Genomic DNA, 21,892 nt, shown 5'->3' on the forward strand with positions numbered 1-21,892 from the left:
TAATTGAATATTAAATATTTAGAGTATACTAAATGTTCTTAAGTTAGTATCTCAATTCTTATAAATTGGCTAGTAGTAAGATCTTGTGCGTGGAGTGGGGGAGTTGCCGCCGGAGAGAGGAAAAAGATGGTGGGAAGAAGAAAGGAGAGAAGAAGGTGGAGAGAGAATGGTGCGGATGGAGGAGGAAAAAGATGTTGGAAATAAGATTAATTTTTACTTGACCTGACAGGTGCAGGGATATGGAGATGGAGGAAGAAATATCCCTACTTTTTTCATATCTCGTCACATATTTTCTTAAGAAACAATTCTAATTAATAAGAGATTAGTGTAGCCGAAAAAAAGTACGAATAAAGAAAATGATTACTAACATCAACAAGTCTTTTTATTTTTAATTACACTAATTCATTCAGCTTCCTCTAAAAAAAATCAAATTTAATCAAAGTTTTTACAGCAGTTTTTCAATTCGATCCAGTATAAGATTACATTAGATTTTATAATAATAAGAAATTCTATATTCTCAACAAAAAGAAAACATTTACATAAAATGCTTGTGTAATTATTTTCCACAACAGAGGCCAGGTCTATTCTTCCCTTTGTAAAGTTAGAGAGTAGTTTTTTTGTAAAAACGGTATTTAATAAGTAGATTCATTTGAAATTTTTTAAAGATATAATGGCTAATCCGTGATGAATTATAAGAATTAATAAAAAGAAGAAAAAAAGTTAGGTGGAATTATTAAAAATATACAAAATAAAATAAACTCTTCTCGCTTTTTTTATGTATCAAATTAGTTCTGAAAATGACTACAAATTATTGAACCAAAACAAGTGTTCGCTCATTTTTATTTTTATTTTGGTCTGTAAGCTTGCTTCTATGAACAGATAGACGGGTGAAAAATAGGAAATATATTACTTAAAATTACTATAACTGATATCAGCAGGACGTGATCTTTTGTGTGGTAATACTTTACTAACAAGAGAGTAATTGGAGATGTTTTTTCTAATCCCCATAGAATTTACATTGGGAGTGGATGATGACATACTGGCAACACCAGAAGCAGACTGCAGCGGTAATCTGTTCTGCAAAGAAATAGGAGTGGGCATTGATTTGAGTAATTCCTTATTTGGTTCCTTTTTCTGTAGCTTGGGACTCATCTTAGACTCGATGGGTACCAGTCGTCCGTTAACTTGGTTTGTGAAGACAAAAGTCACCTGAAAATATAGAGCATAGAATGCAACCAATTTTATCACTCTCAAGCATGGTGATGTGAATGGACTTACATGGGCAGTATAATCATGGGCAGATTTCCTATTTAGGTATTTACATGTTTTGTAGGGTAAGAAAAGGGAACAAAATAGGACACACCTCATCACCAGCTGAAGCCTGAAGGGTGGCATCTGGTACTGAATTAGGTAAAAAGTGATGGCCCCAACTTCCTAAATCTTCTTCCAATGGGCTCCCTACCTGAAAAAAACAAATGTAAGGAGTCAAAACTTACACTTTTTGTTTTTTGAATTCCCTTGAATCAGGAGGTAAGGCAGACGCAGGTAAACAGCTTGTTGGTGGAAGATGAAGCAGGTCATGCAGGAAAGCCTAATACTCGTGACCTATTAATCCTTTCAATTGGTCCAATTACAAGAGCAAGAGCAAAAGAAAGCCGAAGAATCATTTAATATACAAGAGTTAGTAGCAAAGGAGCATTACCTAGTTCAATTCAGAATCAATGAATGCATCACACTAAGAATAATTGATTCCAATCAAATTAAATGAATGGTAAATAAAGATAATCTCAGTTCAAAATTTGTAATTGACGCTATGAAGAATTGCGACTATTTACTCCTAAAAAGTGCAGGTAGACACATGAATAGTTGAGGTTCGGCACAGATGAGTTACTGAACCAATCAAAAACTTCTGAATATACCTTTTATTTGTTTTTTTATGGTTTAATTTTGAAAACATTTCAAATTGTATTTCTTTACTTTCATCTTATTTCCAAAAAAAAAAACCTTCAGATTATTTCTCTCTTGGTAGCTCTTCATTGAACTTTAGTAACATTTCAAGGACACCTTTCCTTGTGTTTTTCACCCCGTACTTATCTTTTGTGGTGTCCATCCTACCCAAAAGAGGAGCACGCAACATTTTAAACTATAGCGCACATAAACTTTATAGCCAAAAATGCACAAAGCAACCTGCTTTTCTGATCTTTTTAAATTCTGTAAGCAGCCAGCAATTTCTGCAAATCCACCTATATCGGAGTTTTCTTCTCCAGATTCATTAGCTGCTGTTGATTGGGCATCAGTGCTTTGAGGACCACCATGTGTTTCACATCGACTGCATCGCATCTTTTCATGAATCTCTGACCTAACGAAACATGATAAAGTAGACATTAGACTGATAATTAAGTAAACATCGCAGATCCATGCTGTGATAGACAATACATGAGATGAGGGGTGTCATTTCTTTTGACCCTATTACTAACACCGTCAATATCAACCATGATTCAATTGCACATTGACAAACTTATTTTATGATTATTTAGTGTGTTTTCAAGATGAATCTATGACCAACAAGATTTATTTATTAATTCGTATGGTAAAGGGAAACAGAAGAATAACAGACTCAAATTGATAATCGCAAAGAAATAGTGCAATATATTCATATTCAGATGTTTCAGTGGCTGTGCAGAAACTAGTCGTTGTAGTTCCTTCCTTGCATCTATCTTTAGTTCACCAGTTTCAAGGATTTCAAAAATCTTAGATTTTGAGGATCCTATTGCAATTAGAATGAATCATTTGATCTTGGCTACTTTCAACACATGGAGAATCTTGATAATTTCCCCACAAAATTGAGAGATTTATAAATTATCTTGTTTTCTCTTTCCCCCTTTCTATTAAATTCCAGATACCAAATACATATTAATTTTTTGCACATAAGTATCAGTAAATATAGATCAAAGAGAGGAGTTCATTACTTGATGTTTTCATGAAAAGTAAACAAATCACGAAGATCCTCTGTTGAAAGAAAGTTACCCTGAAAATAAACAGCACGACAAAAATGAATAAGATTTTAAGAAATGGAATAAGCAACATCAACTAGAACACATGTAAGAAGCAGCAGTTTAAACCTGTGACACAAGGCTATCAGTTTGCTCTTGCTGAATGACCTTTTGCAGCCCTTCTTTTGACATCTGACGCTGGTAAACCTACACATTACTTAGCAGGACCGTAAATGAAAATATAAACAAAAATGACTCAATGAAGGAAGTGAAGCTAAACGAATAACTTATGTAACATGCATTGTCTTTACTCAATTATCACAACAATATATACCTTTTCTTCTATAGTTCCAGCACTCAAAAATCTATAAATATAAACTCTTTTCTTCTGTCCATCCCTCCATACTCTTGCTGCAGCCTGTTTATTGGCAAGGAAGAACACAAACAAAAGAATATGAACAAGAGAGAGAGAGAGAGAACATGCATATAACGATTGTCACAACTAAACCAAGGGTATTTATTACTTGTTTATCATTTGCTGGGTTCCAATCAGGATCAAACAAGACAAGTCGATTTCCACCGATCAAATTTAGTCCACAACCACCAGCCTTGCTGCTTAAGAGAAAAACAAATTCGTCCTGCAACATATCAGTTATTTTTATGTAAGGACAATCATAATTAAAGCGTAATGAATTCCAAAGCAAAATTATAAATTGGTAAGCATTTTGCCTTCGATAAATCATTAAAGCAGTTGACCAACTTCTGCCTTTTACTAATTGACGTGGAGCCATCAAGCCTCAAATGAGGGTACCTTCGTTCGCGGCACAATTGAGCAAAAAGATCAAGAGTCTGTTACATGGAAGATAGTTTAGCATAACAAAATAATGGAATGAGGAATTTCATTTTCAAGAGAGGAAGAAGACATTATATTTAATAAAAAAATCAGTGAGGGATACTTCCCCCAATGATGTACAAGAACATTTGTATTCAACATTAAGGAATGTGCAAGTGTCAATAAGATATTTATTCTCTGTTTGAAATATCATTTTGTTGTGGTGTGTAGGAACATGTGGACTCATGTAGAGTACTGATAAGTTTGATAGTTTACAAAAGAAGGAAAAGAGAAGGTAGTTAGTACATTTGTAATTACATAATTGTAAAAGACTATTATAAATAGTCTTATTAGGAGGTGAGCAGGGAGTTTTTGGGGAGGAAGAGAAGGAAAAATTCATGATTATTGTGGAGAGTGAGGTTCTCTCGAACAACCTCTGGGGAAAATATGTTGTAACATTCTAAACCATTTCTATGCCTATTAAATTGGTAAGTGCAGAATTGGAAATAAAGCAATAAAGATTTACAAGAGTCTTGTTTCTAGTTGTACTTGTGGTTCTATCAACTGGTGATCAAAGCTTCTTTCTTGGTCTTGTGGTAGCTGTGTGAGCATGGTGAGTACAAGAATGGAATCAAGATTGGATGGGCTGGAAAAGATAGTGCAAGAACTAGTTCAAGATCATGACAGAGCAGAAAAGGAACATCATGAGAGGTTCCAGCGGCTGGAGAGTTTGAATAGTAGACTCAGGGTAGTTGTGGAAAAGATATCTTGTGGTGGGAAACCATCTGACGACTCATCCACAGTTAATGAAAGAATTGGATCACGAGGAGAAGATAGGGGCCATCCAAATCCTCATTCACAATGGAGGAAACTTGATATTCCTGTCTTTGCAGGTGAAAAAGCTTATGGGAGGACAAATAGGCTGGAGCAATATTTTCAGTTGAAGGAGGTTACTGAAAAAGAAAGAATGCAAGTGATGATGATTGCTTTGGAAGGAAAGGTATTAAATTGGTTTCAATGGTGGGAAACATGTAATAGTGTGTATAGGCCATATTCAATAACTATAAGTTTCTCCAGAGATGTGGGAAATTCTATTGTCGCAAGTAATCATAATAGAGGGAAAGGAGAGACCCCAGACATAACAAGTAGCATCACTAATCCCCAAGAAGAGCAGCCAGCCACATCTACCCAGCCCCTGCCTCCTCCACTTACTAAAGACTATATTTTGGAAGTATATCCAGAACAACTGCTAGATACTAGAAAGACCACTAAAGGTGACTTAGAAGTTCTTATCAAATGGAAACATCTTCCAAATATTGAGAATAGTAGGGAGTCTGCTACCTGCATTCATATAGAATTTCCATAATTTCACCTTGAGGACAAGGTGAATCTTCATAGAGAGGGTATTGATAGGTACAGTTACAAAAGAAGGGAAAGAGAAGGTAGTTAGTACAGTTGTAATTACATAACTGTAAGAGACTATTATAAATAGTCTTATTAGGAGGCGAGCAGGGAGATTTTGGGGAGGAAGAGAAGGAATAGTTCAAGATTATTGTGGAGTGAGGTTCTCTCGAACAACCTCTGGGGAAAATGTTTTGTAACATTCTAAGCCATTTCTATGCCTAGTACATTGGTAGGTGCAGAATTAAAATTTAAGCAATAAAGATTTACAAGACAGAGTCTTGTTTCCAGTTGTACTTTTAGTGGTTCTATAAAATTCCTGTGACTATCAAAAAGATAAAAGCATAACAAATAGAATTCTTAAGCATTGTCACGCTGGAAGATTTTAATTATTCCCAAATAGTTTTTAATCTCGTTAAAGAGGGACATGAATAATGTGGACAAAAGTTCAGACTTGTCTTTCATTAAATAACTCAATTAAAATGAGAGAATTCATCAATAAAGGTTACAAAATATCTAAACCCTAAATATGTGACATAGCTTGGTCCTCAAATACCTGAATGAATGGTAGAGAAAACTAAGTTTCATAAATTTTTTTCAGTTAGTTTAGGAAGTGATGACCTATCATGTTTTCCTATTTAGCATGATTTAAATCTAATACTTGAAGTTGCTTAAGACTAGGAGCCATTCTCTTCAACTTGGCCAAACTTGGGTGATCCAAACGGCCATGCAAATGTTGTGGATGAAGATCACACTGGACCTCGAGATAGAGTATGACAAACCTATGAGGATATATTGTGATAAAAATTTTGCCATCAACATTGCACACAATACAGTACAATATGACAGAATTACTCATGTATAAATAGACTGACACTTCATCATAGAAAATTTAAGAGTGGTATAATAACTACCATGCAAATCCCTTTGTGGCTTCAAAGTGCAGATGTGTTTACCATAGGGATCTCCACAGATTGACTTTGCAATCTTACTTGCAAGTAAAGAATAATATATATTCATTCACCAGCTCAAGGAGATGCATGGCTGTATGTGATAAGATTAACTACGATATGTAATTAAGTAGGATTGTGATTGTAATTATGTATAGTTTGAATTTTTGATTTGTTTCTTCCTTATTTCCTTAATTTGGGAGCCTCAATATCTGTGATTTGTTTCCTTATCTAAATAATTAAGGTAGCATGATTTGGATGTATATATTTGTATAAATTTTCTACATTTCAATCAACAGAGTCTTTACTCTTCTAATTTCAAGGGTGTGATGCTTTTGTTTTATTATATAAAATCTTCAGGGATGGCTCGAGAAGGGACTTGAGTGCCATATGACTACCACGCTATAATATAAAATCAGTTCATCTACGTACGATGATTGATAGTAATAAATGAAAACATAAGCCTTTTGAGATTCTTTTTTGAAAAGAATATTATATACAGGATGCTTACGTACATCAAGTATGGATCTTATTCTATAGAGTCACCTATATCAGATAAAACGGTTAATAAAAAAGAGAACCTATAACTTCACATTTGTTACCATATACCTGAGTGTAGTTTGAGACAAGGACAATGCGGTCATTAGTTCTGTGACGTAAATGAGCAAGTAATCTTGCCAAGACATGCATTTTCCCGGATAGTTCAACCCATGCTCCATGTCCTCCGGTCCACGAGCCAGACCTACAATGTATGCCCCCACAGGATGCGTAAATTAAAATGTCAAGCGATTAGCTTAAACTTTAAACTAAAAATATCTACCTTCCAGATAACATTTCAGGAGGGAAGAATCGGATACACTCCTCAAAACCTGAAGTTCCTGGGCTGCCACTTCGTATGGTATCATAGATAAGCTACAAGACATTTAATTGTGAGAATAAAAATATGGATGGAACTTACATCATTGGACATGAAGGTAGAAGATGGATTTCCATCGGAATTTTTAGTACAGGGTCTAGGGTTATGAGGAGGAATTGGATGAAAATATAAGAAAAAAAATAGACAACTTTCCCATACAAATGGTACCAAAATTTACTCTTATGGTATAAGGAAAAAACTGTCCAAGAAATAGTTACTGTTATGATTAGAGTGCCAACCAAAAAGCCCAAAAACAATAAAAGAACATGTTAAACAGAAACTTGAATCATGCCGACTGAAAATGAAGAACAAAGAATAAAATCAAAGCTAGAAATTAATGAACCATCTTGTGTATTCAACAATAAGGGTTATTACAGACACTGTAATATGTTTATATTTTGTTGCATTCATGTGCATCTTTGGTATGAACAACGTTCACCCTTACAAAGGGCCACAAAACAGTACGAGTTAGTTATATGCTGATAGGATATGTAATGTATTAGATAGTTTGTAGAGAGTTTTTAGATAGTTTGGCAAAAATAAAACATAGAAGTTAGTATGAAGTGGTTATGAGTAGTTAGGAGGAGTTTAAACAGCAATTAGGGGAAGTTTTAATTAGAAGTTAGGCAGTTTTTGTCTTTTAAGGAGGGGGTTGTTCTAGTTTTGGTTATGGAGTGTTTATTTTCTGAACATGGGCTGCCCTGTGGAAGGGAATGTTTTCCCTTGGATGTTGTTGATTGCTTACAGTGTATGTCCATTCAATAAAACTGTTTCCTCATTGTGAGGATTCATGTATCTGTTGTGATTATTTATTTTGAGATAGTATCTATGTTTCTTGACATCAAGAAACCTAACAAATTGATCCGACCTACCGGATCAAGAAGGAGGAAAAACATGGAATTCAATACTTTGGAAAGGGGGACCAGGGAACTGGAAAAGGTGAGGGCATGGCATCAAGAGATGAGAAAAAGTTTCCAAAAATTGGAAGAAATGATAAGAGAATGTAATAGGATTCTGGATGTCCTGATTCAGAAAAGGGACTCTAAAGGAAGGGACAAATTTGTTAACAGAGCAAGAAAGGAAAGGAGAGAGGAACTTCTTCATGACATCATGAAAGGAAAGAAAGAGGTAAAGAAGGGTATGGTTGTTAGGAAAGACAGTCTGCAAGACATCAAGAAAGTCAAGAAACCCTCAAATGGAGGAGATAATTCCATCAATTGGGAGAAGAAAAGAGAAAAGGATATCATAGAAGAGGAAGGTGGAGACCAAGACTCTGATGGAAATGTTGTGACTCTTGCTTTTCAAAATGAAGTTGCAAAAGCTGTTGGTTTTAGTGGGGATAGTGTGGTAGGTCTTGGTGAATATGTTAAAACAGTGAAGGAGGGTGAAGACAGAGGAAAGGTGGCCAAATGTGGTGGGAACATTGTAACTATTTCTTCTGGGACTAAAGTAAAAGATGAGGTTGTTTTGAGTGTGGATGGTTCAAAAGTTAGTAGTTGGTGTTGGGACAGCAAATGTTTTTGAAGTCCAGAACATCACAGGAACAACAAAAGTACACCTAACCATCAATAAATTGAAAAAAAATGTAGTCAAGGGGTTCAAGACTTGGCAACAGAAATCTCAGAACCTTTCTTGGAAAGATCTTGCAACACCTCAACTAAGGATAGTTGAAGGGAACAAGGGAAACATGTTGTTTGAGAGTTTGGCAGCAGTAACAGACTGGGAGTGTGGAAATTTTACGTGAGAGGATGGCAGCAGTAACAAGGACAAGAAGGGGAGAAAAGTCATCCAAGAATTCAAGATATTGGTGTCTCTAGTAAACCCAACATCAGAAAACCAGTTGGGGGAGTATTTCTTGACAAAGTGGCAGGCCCTATGCAAGAAGGACAAGAAAGTTAGACGATCTCCCTTTTTTCTTGGGTTACTTATTTGTTATGGAAATCAATTGCTAGCAAACTCCAATAATAAACTTGTTGATTTTGGAAATCGAGTCAGACTGTTTATTAAGCATTTGTTTGCAAAAGATTATGTTGTCAAAGTTAGATCTTTGAAGATTCAAGGATTAATCCAATGGCCGAAAGGAAGCCTTGAGACAGTCACATGAGAAGTTGTCGCAACGATTAAGGACTAGTTTCTAGACTACAACCTTGAGAACAAGGTTGTTTTGCAGCGGCAAGTAATGACAGGATATGTAATGTATTAGAATTTTGTAGAGAGTTCTATGTAATTAAAACATAGAAGTTAGTATGAAGTGGTTATGGGTAGTTAGGAGGAGTTTAAACAAGCAGTTAGGGGAAGTTTTAATTAGTAGTTAGGCAGTTTTTGTCGTTTAAGGAGGGGGTTGTTCTAGTTCTGGTTGTGGAGTGGTTATTTTCTGAACAGAGGCTGTCCTGTGGAAGGGAATGTTTTTCCTTGGATGTTGTTGATTGCTTTCAGTGTATTTCCATTCAATAAAATTGTTTCCTCACTGTGAGGATTCATATATCTGTTGTGATTATTTATTTTGAGATAGTATCTAAGTTTCTTGACACCAAGAAACCTAACAAATGCACAACAAAAATCTAACTAAATTAACGATTACTGGTTCATTGAGAACTAGATGACATTTCCTAGAAAAAGTTCAATATACTAAGATCTACCATTATAAGGTGAATTTTATCCAAAAGAATATTCAAACAGGACCAATGAAACAAGTTCAACCCACCCTCCTCCAGAGAAGAAAACGATCCAGATTATACCTTTGGATGATTGCACAATTTTTTGAGAGCTGTTATGTAGGCCAAAATCTTTGATTGCTTCAGTTCTTCAGTAATTGCCCTCTTCACCTGTGAAGACATTGACCTATCCGTTCAGTTTTGATAATCTTTTTTTTATCCATGTCCAACAGTGTAAAGCACCTTGTGAAAAATATGTTTGCTCAATCAAAAAAGGATGTTACATTTTTCGATTGTATAAAATGTTTATATAGGTCTGACTGTAGTGGAGTCAACTTGCAGCAAACAACTTCAACTATCTGCACCACAAGAAATAGGTTGTGGATTAAGATTTTTGCACAGCTAACCACCAATTACCTACACAGTTGCTTTTCATGTGCTTTAAAGGGCCCTAATCAATATAATAATATGCAAAAAATAAAAAATCAGTTCAAATACATCAACAATAAAGATTTGTTGGTGTGTAAAAGCTACTTTATTTAATCTGGCCAGTGGCTGAGGGTGTCAGCAAACTTCTACAGTTTGTGTTATTTTCACATTATTGAAGATTTCATTGAATGAGCAGCTTCCTTTGGATAGAATTCAAGGATTAGCTTCTACTTGGTGTAAAGCACATAGTCTTTTTGAAGGTTTTCTCTTACAGAAACAATGAAGGATCGGGTAGCTTTGATTTATTCATTTTAATTTGGTCTCTATCTACTGTTTGTTTTCTTTTTCTTTTCTAAAAGGGATCTCTTATCCTCCTAAGCCTTTGCACTTTTCTCTTTGTCTTAATGAATTTCTTCTTTTATCATATAAAAAGAAAATGCGTATTTTTCTGATTATTCAACGCCAGGTAAGAATTAATTTTAGAAGAATGCTCCAATTAAAAATACAGGGGTGAAATATTACACACAGATAGTTATTGTTTAAAGCAAAAGAATGTGCTATTGAACAGAGCAACAATTCGGTCAGTTTGGCAGAAAGATAAAGAAAAATACAATACCTTAGGTGGCAAGTGATTTGATAACAATGCATTAGTCCTTCTTAATATGAACTGCAAAATTATATAGTCCAGTCAATCTTCAGGAAAACAATATTTCCTTATCAGAACACAAAAGAAATTTGTTGCACTTCATTACCATTCAGCTATCTGCTGTATAATAGACTATTTTAGTTATCAAGCAGGATTACAACTTCACTTGCGGTAAGTAAATAATACAGCTCTCAAAAGGTACATAGTAAACTCCCAATCGCACACATTACCCTATTAACATTGACACTTAATTCAGCAGAGCGTTCAGCACCTATCTTCTTCTCTTCAACAGTGGCAGCAGGTTCTCTTCCACAAATAATTGGTGCCTTCAAAATTCAAGTAAACCATAGCAAAAAACTAAAAATTAGAATAAAAGAGAAGGGGAGAGAACACATTGTCCTATTCCAGCATCACATCTGGCAAAAGCATTCTGAAGTTGGTTTGTCTTGTTATCTTAAATATTCCTTACATACTATATATTAACAACTGGATAACTCCTCTTTCCTAATTATTGGTATATTCTGAATTTTTGACATAGGACAAGCTATAGATTTTGCAACAATGCGCATCGAAAATATAAAAAGTAATCACCTCATAGTAACGTCGAAAATGTGCAATACTGCCCAATATTCCAGGGTTGGTAAAGTTAACCATTGCAAAGAATTCTTCTAAATCATTCTGCAAGTGACGGATGTCCATGAAAGTTAACAAGAATAAAAACTAAGAGGATTTTGGATTGTAAGTGACAACACAAATGGATAAGCATGCATAGATCCTCACTTGTAAGGGAGTTCCTGACAATAAAATTCTTCGCTTGCAGGGAAGAGCTGCCAATGCCTAATACAGGAAGTTTAGTGAGAAACTCAGAAACATGCCAGCAAAGGAGGGAGAGAAAATAAGTCATACAAATTACAATACCCTGTTTGTTATCGTTTGATCATTTTTCAATCTGTGAGCCTCATCACATATGAGAAGGTCACATGAGTCACTAGAGCTAAACTTTGAAGAATGCATTCGGAATGTCTCATATGAAACAATGAGAACCTACAAATTGGGGAATACTAACTAAGTACACATGTAGTCCAAGATATCTAAGCAACAGAATAATGGTTAGAAACTTATAACCTGTAAATTTGTTTCGGGATTTGTAAAACTGTCAATAGCAGAGACAACATCTTCTCTTGAACTCTCACATAGAGCGACAAGACGAACTCTTTCACCAACCCACTTTTTTATTTCAGCTTCCCAATTACTGACAAGGCTGGTAGGAGTCACTATGATAGATTTTCGAACCAATGGCTTGCCATCAAACCCTTGACAAAGTAGAGTATATAGTAATGTGATGGACTGCAATGTCTTCCCCAGACTGTGCAACAAAGGGAGCCGTATGATTAAAGAAGGTGGGGAGGAAGAAAAGGATACTATAACAATGACAAGATTTCAAATAAAGAAGTTACCCCATATCATCTGCCAAAATGCATCCATGTATATTTGGTGTGGTACACAGACCAGAGACACAATCAAACATGAACTGAACCCCTTCTCTGCATCAAGAGAGATAAAAGAAAAGTTTATTTGGTTGATACTGAATTGAGTTAAAGTATGAGCAATGGGATACAAGGATGGTGACCTCTGATGTGGACGAAGGTAACGAACAAGTAAAGGGTCAACTGTAATGGTGGTAAAATTAGTATTAGAGGGGTCATCGTGGGAGTCTTGAGGGTGCCACAGTACTAAAGGGTCGATCCCCGGGGGCAGAGATGGTTTCGGCTCCTCAGAAACAGGAACATCAACATCAGTTACCGATACGTTGAATTGGAAGTCGGAGATCGCAGGTCTAGGAATAGGAGAGGAAGAACCCCAGGGAACAAACCTTTTGCGAGCGGAAAGCCTACGAGTGAGGTCTTGATTGTAAGTGGAAGCATGAGTTTTGGAAGATGGAGGTTTAAAGGGTTTTCTACACACGACCGCCCCTTGCGATACTGAAAGAAGCCGCGGTAGCAGCGACTGTCTCTTCACGACAAGATTACCCCTGCAATGCAATTCCATTCAACAATTCAATCCTGATGGAATAATAATTAATGAAATAGTTTGCTTACCTTACTACTGCATCCACGTTCTGCGATTTCCGTTCTTCGATATCTTCCTCTCCCGAATCAGAATAACAAGAATCAGATTTCCGTTCTTCGATATCTTCCTCTCCCGAATCAGAAGAACAAGAATCAGAGGAACACCAAACCATTTCATTTTCCTCCATTCCCAACTCACCCCTTCCCGCCAGACCTAATCATTTAAATTTATACCTTTTCTTTTATCCCAAAAAATTATTTGAGTGTTTCATCTACACCTTCAAGATTTTATCTCCAAAAATTTCACTTTTAATCTTCTAAAATCTCATCATTATCCTATATCTCTAACTCTATAAAACAATTTATTTTTAACTTTAATAAGTATATTTTTATTTTTTTTTCTGGTTAAAAAGACTCTACACCACTTTAATAATAATTAAATTTAAAATTCAAATATTATTTAATATAATTTTATATTTTAATAATTATTAAAATATGATTTATATTATAATAATAGTTATATTAAAAATATAAAAATAAAATAAAAATAATAACAATAAAAATAAAATTATATTAAATAAAATATTTAATATATTCAAATATATTAAATTATATTAAATTAAATTAAATAATTACTAAAATTAAATAAAAAATAAAATTTTAAAACAATTATTTATCAAATAACAAATAAAATTATATTAAATAAAATATTTAAATATACTAAATCATATTAAAATACTAAATTAAATTAAATAATTTTATTAAAATTTATACATAAAATAAAATTTTAAAAATCATTATATCCGATTCATAACAAATTTTTGAAATTTTCTTTTTTTAAAATTTTAATAATTATTAAATTTAATTTAATATTTTAATATAATTTAATATATTTAAAAATATTAAATATGGTTTTAAATATTATTTTTATTTTCATTTTTATTCTTATTTTAGTTATTACTTTTTAATTTTCCTAATAGATCTATTTAAAAAATATAAATAATATTTTATTAATTATTAAAATATAAAAATATAATAAGTAATATTATAATTTTTATTTAAGTTTAATATTTATTAAATTTTAAATGAAAAGCAAAAATATTAACATATTTTACAGATTTTAATATATAAATAAGTTTTTAAAAATTTTCATTTTTATTTAAAATTTAATAATTATTTAATTTATTTTAATATTCTATTATAATTTAATATATTTGAATATATTAAATCAAATTTATTATTATTTATTATTATTATTTGTTTTTATTATTTTATTTTTATGTTTTTAATATAACTATTATTATAATATAAATTATATTTTAATAATTATTAAAATACAAAATTACTTTAAATAATATTTAAAATTTAAATTAAATTAAATTATTATTAAGCTGGTGAAGATTGTTTTTAATAAAAAAAAAAGAAAATAGAAAAATATTTATTTAAATTAAAAAGTTTTGAAAAAATTAGAAATGCAAAATGAAATGTCAAAAAAATTAAAAGTGAAATTCTTAGAAGTACACTATCTTAGAAGTGTAGGATGAAACACTCAAATCATTTCTTTCACCCTCACTGCTACTCTCTGTTTTACTTTCACACATACAGTTTAACTGACTACTCTCTCTCTTTTCATTTTACACCAAAAACTACTTTATCTTTTTTATATAATAATAGTAATATTAAAATGTTATTAGTTTCTTTTACATTTATATTTATAATATATATAAATAGACTTTCGAATAATTCTTATTTAAAATTAATTATAAATTTTTAAATATTTTTTAATTTCTAAATATCTTGTAATATAATATATATTTAAATATTTGTATATATTTATTAATATAAAAAACATGGCTTTAAAACTAATTATTAATTAAAAATATATTATCTTAAATACCGTTTTTACTTTTATTAAAATATTATTTTGAATAAATTCTTTTTCATTCTATTATTATCAATTTAAATATATATTATTTTGTTTATTAATAAAATTCATAAATGAAACTGAGAATGTGGTGTGACATTGGCAACGTATCATACCAACAAAACAAAAAGATTTAATTTTGAAAGTATGATATATTTTCATAAATAATTTTAAATGTTTTAAAATAAAATAAAATGTGTGTTTTAATATATAATTATAAAAGAAGTCAAAATTCTTACAACTAAAAAGGCTAGATTTATAATTTAAAATTGCACTTTTTTATATTTTACTTAAGAAAAAAAATATTTTTTTTCTATTTTTCAATTATATTTTTACTTCAAATTTAAATTGAAACATGATTGAGTTGATTTCAATTAAATTGCCATTAAGTAAAAGTTAAACAACGTACATGGTACTCATAATATTTTTATGTTGTCTAGAATATTCTAAAAAAATTATAGAAATTTCTTTATAATTAAATTATTCAATTTTTATTATAAAAATAATTTAAAATTAAAATATTTTTAATTCATAATTTTTATTGACACTTTAGTAAAAAAATAATAAAATAAGAGAAGTAAATGACATCTTATTGAAATATGAAAGAGAGACTAACATTTATTAAAAAGTTTATAAAGATAAATGTAAGATTACAAACAAGTTAATATTATTTGTGGGATTTTATTTTATTTTTTATTATAGTATTTTTTTTTCTTTTACATCTCATTGATATGAAAATCAATTTTTCTTTTAGATTTTGAGCAAAGTCATGCTAGATAAATTAATTTCATGAAGTCATCCACATTCATTTTAAGAATCACCACTCTTATAATCTCAAACATGATAAGAGTTTACAAGTATAAATTGAAGCAATCAAGATAAGTTTATTATTGTATACAAACTTGGGGTATAATTGACTTTGATATTTATGCAAAACATAATCAATTTTATGATAGTGTTATACTAAAATGTCTATCTAACCAAATCTAGTACGCTTCTGTTTACATTTTAGTATTTTTGAGAAAGTATTGTTTATATTTATATTTATATTTAAAATTATTATTATTACTGCATAAATATTTTTTTTCATGTTTATCTATGGTTGATATTTTAGAAAATTTAACACAGTCATGTTATTTTGATTAGTATGTGATGTATACATGTTATTTTTCATGTTATTTTTTATTAAAGATATATTACATGTTAGTTTGTGATTTTTCTTTTTTAAATTAATCTTTTTAAAAAAATAAAAAATTGTCATGTGATGTATAATGTACTGTTAATATTATTGATAAATATATTATTTTATTCTCAATTTGATTATTATGTTTTAATCTCCTCTCAATTCAGTCTAATTATTTTAAATTTTATATTTTACATTAAATTTTATTTGTATTGATATTTTATTACATCTACTTTAATATTGTTTTTCATTTAAATTTGTATTTCAAATACTTGTATATTTTAAAATGTTTAAAATTCAATAATGTATATACAATTATTTGAATTAGTTTAAAAATAACAATTGTGTAAATTCAAATGTAAATTTTAAAATAATTTTATGACCATTTAAAGCAAAAAAAATTAAATTTAAAAATAATTTTAAATAAAGTTCAATATAAATTATAAACTTAAATAAAATTAATTTTGTTGAAAATATTTAATAAAAAAACTAGTTTTAATAAAAATATTTGTATAACATGTATAAAAGTTAATTTCAATTTCAATTTGCAAACAAAACTTTTTCAATTTAAAGAAAAAAAAACCTAAATTGAAACAAAATTAAAATACCATAACTAAATTAAAATTAAAACAATTATACTTTGTGTGACAATGACATTGTCCCTCTTATATCACACTACCTCTCATATCACACTACCATTTCAAGTAATATAACATCATCTTAACATATAACAAATTTGATTTAATAAAAAAAATAAAAAAATCACAACATGAGAGATGACATTTCTTTAACATGATTAATATAATATTAAAAAAATAACCTTATTTCATCAAAAAATTTAAAATGAAAATTAAATTAGAAGATATAAGAAAACCTATTTAAAATTTTCTTATAAAAAGACATAGTTTAACTTTTATATACTTATACTTACATATTTACGTATTAAATCAAACCGGATATAAGTTATTCAAATAATGTTTTGTATTTAAGTACTGCAAATAATGAAAATACTTTAAAAACAATTTTTGAATTTTGTTGATAAATATTAAAAAATGTTCAAAACAAATAGATTGTATGTATCGATAGTTTAATAACAAAATATAATTCGTTTCAAGAACATGACTGTTGAGGCCCATTGAGAGCGGTGACATAAATACGCGACAGTAGTAGCAGCAGCCGCCTCCATATTAAATTAAATCACACGTAACTCTCTCTTTCCTCCACTTATTTATTTCCAACTGTGACAAACATCGTTTCTAACAATCGCTTTTAAAATTAACATTTTTCTTTAAGGACAATTATTTTTTATTCCTATTAGAAACTTTCCTTGTCATAATCCCTCATCACATAAATACTTGTTTAATTTAATTTTAATAAAATCAAATTTTGTTTGAAACTAATAATTAAATAAAAGAAAAAATTATGTTCGTTTTTACAAATTTAAAACTTACTACTTAAGATGTTTAAAATTGTGTTTCTAGATTCGGTGAGGGGAAGCACGTGGATGATTTGAATGAGAATGGAAAGAAAGAATAGTTCCTGATATGAATGTGAAAAATGGAAGGAAGAAAAATGAACAGAGTGGTGATGACATTAGAAGTAGAATAAGAGAGAGAGAGAGAGAGAGAGAGAGAGAGAGGAGAGAGGGTGGGAACGAGGATGGGTGAGAGTGGGGACGAGGCTCTAACGCCGGCGGGGAGGCTTTTCCTGCAGGAAGAAACGAAGCAAGTGATCCACTGCGTGATAGGGCTGAAGAATCCCATCGACGTGGAGATAGTGAAATCGGAGGTGCGGAAGTCAACCATGCTCCAACACCCGCGCTTCAGCAGCCTGATGGTGAGAGACGAAAGAGGAGTGGAGCACTGGCGAGCCACCCAAGTGGAGATTGATCGGCACTTCCGCATAATCGAGGAGGCGCTGGGTGAGGAAGGGGATGAACGGGCCATCAACGGCTATCTTGCGGAACTATCCATAGACTGCGATGGGCTTAGCATGGATAAGCCCCTCTGGGAAATCCATCTTCTCATGGCCCACAACTGCCTTATTTTTCGAATCCATCACGCCCTTGGCGATGGTATTTCCTTGATGTCCATGTTCCTCGCCAGCTGCAGGAAACTCAACGATCCCCAAGCTCTCCCTGCCATCGCTTCTCCTTTAAATACCTCTTACCCTCCCTTCAATTTCTGGAATCTCCTCGCCACTCTCTGGTTTTCTTTCCTCTTTGTCCTCGACTTTATCCTCAGGTGTTTCTGGGTTCGTGACCCCAGATCCTCGATCACCGGAGGCGCCGGCGTTGAGCTCTGGCCCCGCAAAATTGCTACTGCCTCTTTCTCCCTTCAAGACATGAAAACCGTCAAGACTGCCGTTAATGCGGTAAATTTCCCTTTCCCTGTCTCTCTCTCTTTTCTTCTTTTATTTTTATTACTATATACCAAATCAAATTATTCTTCCTCACCCTCCTCATTTTAGGCATCCAAAACTGACAACTCCTACTTTCCATAATTCGAATTTATAAACTGAAACAATATTAAAACATCATGCAATTTAGTTCACCTTTCTCCATACTTCTTTTTTATTTCTGCTTTATATTACCGGCATCGTCTATTTTTTTTAACAGTTTCATCGTTACCAGTTCCCTCTCTCCGATGAATTCATCAATTTATTTCAAACTGATCAATATTGTATGGTTTATATATTATTTTGTTAAAAATTGATAAATTTTATATTATTGTCCTATCTCATATTTTGACTGACCTATCAGAATATATAATGATTACCTTAACGATAACGTTGACCATTTATGGAGAAAAAGTTGTTGGTTTTTTTATTACATGTTTAATGATCCCACTTTCCACAACCCCTTTTCTTGACAAAAAGCAAATATTAGAAAAACTCTAGTAAGTAAAAAAAAAGTCAGTTTATCTTTTCAAATTTGGAAGTTTTCATTCTGGTTGTAGGGAACATATGTAAGGTTTAGAAACGTCAATTATTAAAATTTCTTCCTGATATGGTCAAACCCCAAATCCTCGCTAATGTTAGGCAGCTAGTGTAGTTTCTTTCATATTATACTATCCTAAGTAATGCCTTCCACAAAAAAAAAAAAAGATGCGGTGAAAATGTACTTGTAAGTTCTTCATGAGTGTTGTATTTTTATGGCGATACGTTGGACCCAGATCTATCTACGAAAAATGTCTTTTTAACCATTTTTTTTAACAACTTTTTTAAAAGTAAACTGTGATCCGTTTTAAATATACTAACTAATAAAACAGTGATACATAGTTTGTTTTCAAAAAAATTAAAATATAATAGTAATAAGATAATAAGCATTTTTGTTAAAAGACTGTGAACTGTGGCGATAGGCAGGCTATCCTTAAGATAAGTCTTTTTCCTCCATAAGTCTTGTCTCTCAAAAACTATAAATATTCTAATGATAGGTAGGATTTCAAATTACTTAAAATAAGACTTATCACATCAGACTAGTTAAGAATATAATAACACTAATATTAACAAATAGATGAGAGCATATTTGTAGTCTTATTACAACTAAATGGAAATAAATACGTAGTTTAGCATAAATTACAAACCTGCCGATTAATAAAACAAATCCTAATATGAGTAAGTAGGATTAAATAATCATCAAATAGTAGAATAAACGATAGATACAAAATAGAAAATCAGGAATATGAATCATAATTTTAGCATCAAAATTATAAGCACAATAGGGTATTTGGTTATAAAAAGAGTTGACAATGACCTAGAAAAGATAACAAGCACTGAGTAACATAGGTAATTAGTTGTAAAAGTTGATTAAGGAAAGAGATACATAAGATGTTACGGAGCTAAGTTTTTGAGGGATTTTCATATTAATTTCCTGTAAAAAAAAGTTTTTTTAATGAGATTAATTAATTGAGCTTTTTTTGCAAGGTCTAGAGCAAGTGTTGAGCCGCCAGGTGATTTGAAGATTTATAAATGTATCTGAGTTTGAATAACCTTAAATTTATGCAACAAATTGCTAGTATAGAATGTAATTAGAGGAAAATATCTAAGACTAAAACCCCGGTTAACATGAACGTAGGAGATTCCAATTGACATCTTTTTTATCCAAACCGAATGGATAGTTAAGTTATGATTTGATCCAAACCAAATATTTTTGGTGACTTTCACTTCATGTTATTGTGCTGTTCATGTTATAGAAAACACGATTCAATCTTGTAAAAGAGGTTGCAAAACAGGGAACGACTGTGTACACGCTACAATGCTGTGTCTTTTACCACCCATAGTAATAATATAGTATTATAGCAAAAAGCGAAGTCAGACTTCACTCACTCTTCGTTCTTGTCAACATACAAATATACCAGTATCTATGAATACTTTTCGTTCCTGTGATTGTTAATTTTTGCTATTGTGCAGACCATAAATGACGTTCTATTTGCAGTTATATCGTGTGGGATATCTAGATACTTGGACTTCCGAGCACCTAACGGTAAAATTCTGTTCTATTTTCTATTGAACAAAGCTTCTATTTCTAATTATGTTCAAAAGGCGTGCGTGCACTCAAACACACACATGATCATAATTGATTGAATAATATTTTTCTGTAAGGGCTGCGAGACGGTGTTCAGCTGACAGGGTTAGCTATGGTTAATTTAAGAAAGCAACCAGGGTTGCAGGTTTGCTCTCGCCTTGCACAAATTTACTTTCCTTGTACACCTGTTTTCGATCTACAACTTTACTGAGGTAGGATAAAAATGAAGTATTATTATTGATCAGGAATTGTCCAATTTGATGAAAAGCAATTCAGGAGCGAGGTGGGGTAACAAATTTGGTATGATTCTGCTGCCAATATATTACCACAGAAGCAACTTTTCAGATCCTTTAGAATATTTGAAGAGAGCTAAGGCAACGATTGACAGAAAGAAACGATCTCTAGAGGCGAGTTTCTCATACAAAATTGGAGATTTTGTAATGTCCACCCTTGGTCCGAAGGTCCACTTCCTTTTTCCTCAGTTTTCAGACTATTTTAGTGGTAAAGTAGAATATTTCAACTATCGTTAGTCTTCAATAAACACAATGCTGTTTTATCTCTATGTTGCAGTTTGCTGGCCTTCTAAATTACCGGATACTCTGCCACACCACCTTTACAATCTCAAACGTGGTAGGGCCACAAGAGGAGATTATGATTGGAGGCAATCCTATAACGTTCTTAAGGGCAAACAATTCTGCCTTGCCACATGTATGTCCCCTAATCTCTGTTTTTCCTCACGGACTTAAGTACTGCAAACTCGAGAGCGTACTTGTAGGTGAATATAGTTATGATCATTGTTGTTGGCTGGTTTTGTAATGCAGGCGCTGATTTTGAATATGGTGAGCTATGCTGGAAGGGCAGACATGCAAGTGCAGGTGGCCAAAGACATCATTCCTGATCCTGAGTTTCTTGCCAAGTGCTTTGAAGATGCATTGCTTGAAATGAAGGAGCAGGTTACGGCCAAAATCTGACTGATGGAGAAATTTGATTTTGATAAATGTGATAAAATTACTGTATGTGAAATATTGAGATGCTTACGATCACAGGCAAGTGATTTAGATTATCACAACATTTACTTAAATGCTATATAGGACTTAATTGTGATACATTCTGCTCTCTCTTAAGTTCCACACCGGTGGCATATGTATATTTGGGTTAAAATCTGTTTACATTTGGTGTGTTAAAATTAGTTAAATTACATCCGTAATAATAACTTATAAAATATAAATTTAATCATTCCAATTGATGACATTTTCCAACGTATATAAATCATTAGTAAAGTTTGTAGACTCTTAGTGCTATCCCTATATGCGTCTATCATGTATATGATATTAGCAGGACTACTTATACGTAATAAGTTCAAAGGATTG

General features: G+C 31.9%; 2 protein-coding genes across 3 annotated transcripts; one reads left to right on the forward strand and one right to left on the reverse strand.

Moving 5' to 3' along the window:
- Positions 1–882: 882 nt before the first annotated feature.
- On the reverse strand, positions 883–13,126 carry LOC108319887 (protein CHROMATIN REMODELING 25). 2 transcript variants are annotated; one of them, XM_017551186.2, is made up of 21 exons: positions 12,921–13,126; positions 12,452–12,853; positions 12,279–12,365; positions 11,947–12,187; positions 11,740–11,865; positions 11,602–11,658; positions 11,413–11,499; positions 11,052–11,147; positions 10,792–10,842; positions 10,031–10,105; positions 9,831–9,917; positions 6,997–7,088; positions 6,786–6,918; positions 3,723–3,842; positions 3,518–3,631; positions 3,328–3,411; positions 3,123–3,200; positions 2,970–3,028; positions 2,188–2,359; positions 1,364–1,462; positions 883–1,209 (listed from the first exon to the last, which is right to left on the reverse strand). In XM_017551186.2, exons 1-21 carry the CDS (start codon positions 13,076–13,078, stop codon positions 907–909), a joined length of 2,721 nt encoding a protein of 906 aa, XP_017406675.1. In that variant the 5' UTR covers positions 13,079–13,126; the 3' UTR covers positions 883–906. The 2 variants fall into 2 exon arrangements, with proteins under 2 accessions (XP_017406675.1, XP_052725902.1); XM_052869942.1 differs by lacking the exon at positions 11,740–11,865.
- A 4,357-nt stretch (positions 13,127–17,483) lies between these two features.
- On the forward strand, positions 17,484–21,691 carry LOC108319961 (wax ester synthase/diacylglycerol acyltransferase 11). The gene is made up of 6 exons (XM_017551279.2): positions 17,484–18,370; positions 20,408–20,480; positions 20,600–20,667; positions 20,768–20,983; positions 21,093–21,230; positions 21,344–21,691. Exons 1-6 carry the CDS (start codon positions 17,657–17,659, stop codon positions 21,491–21,493), a joined length of 1,359 nt encoding a protein of 452 aa, XP_017406768.1. The 5' UTR covers positions 17,484–17,656; the 3' UTR covers positions 21,494–21,691.
- The last annotated feature ends 201 nt before the right edge of the window (positions 21,692–21,892 follow it).

Source organism: Vigna angularis, chromosome 10 (genome assembly GCF_016808095.1).
Source record: "Vigna angularis cultivar LongXiaoDou No.4 chromosome 10, ASM1680809v1, whole genome shotgun sequence".
Taxonomy (NCBI): Eukaryota; Viridiplantae; Streptophyta; class Magnoliopsida; order Fabales; family Fabaceae; genus Vigna; species Vigna angularis.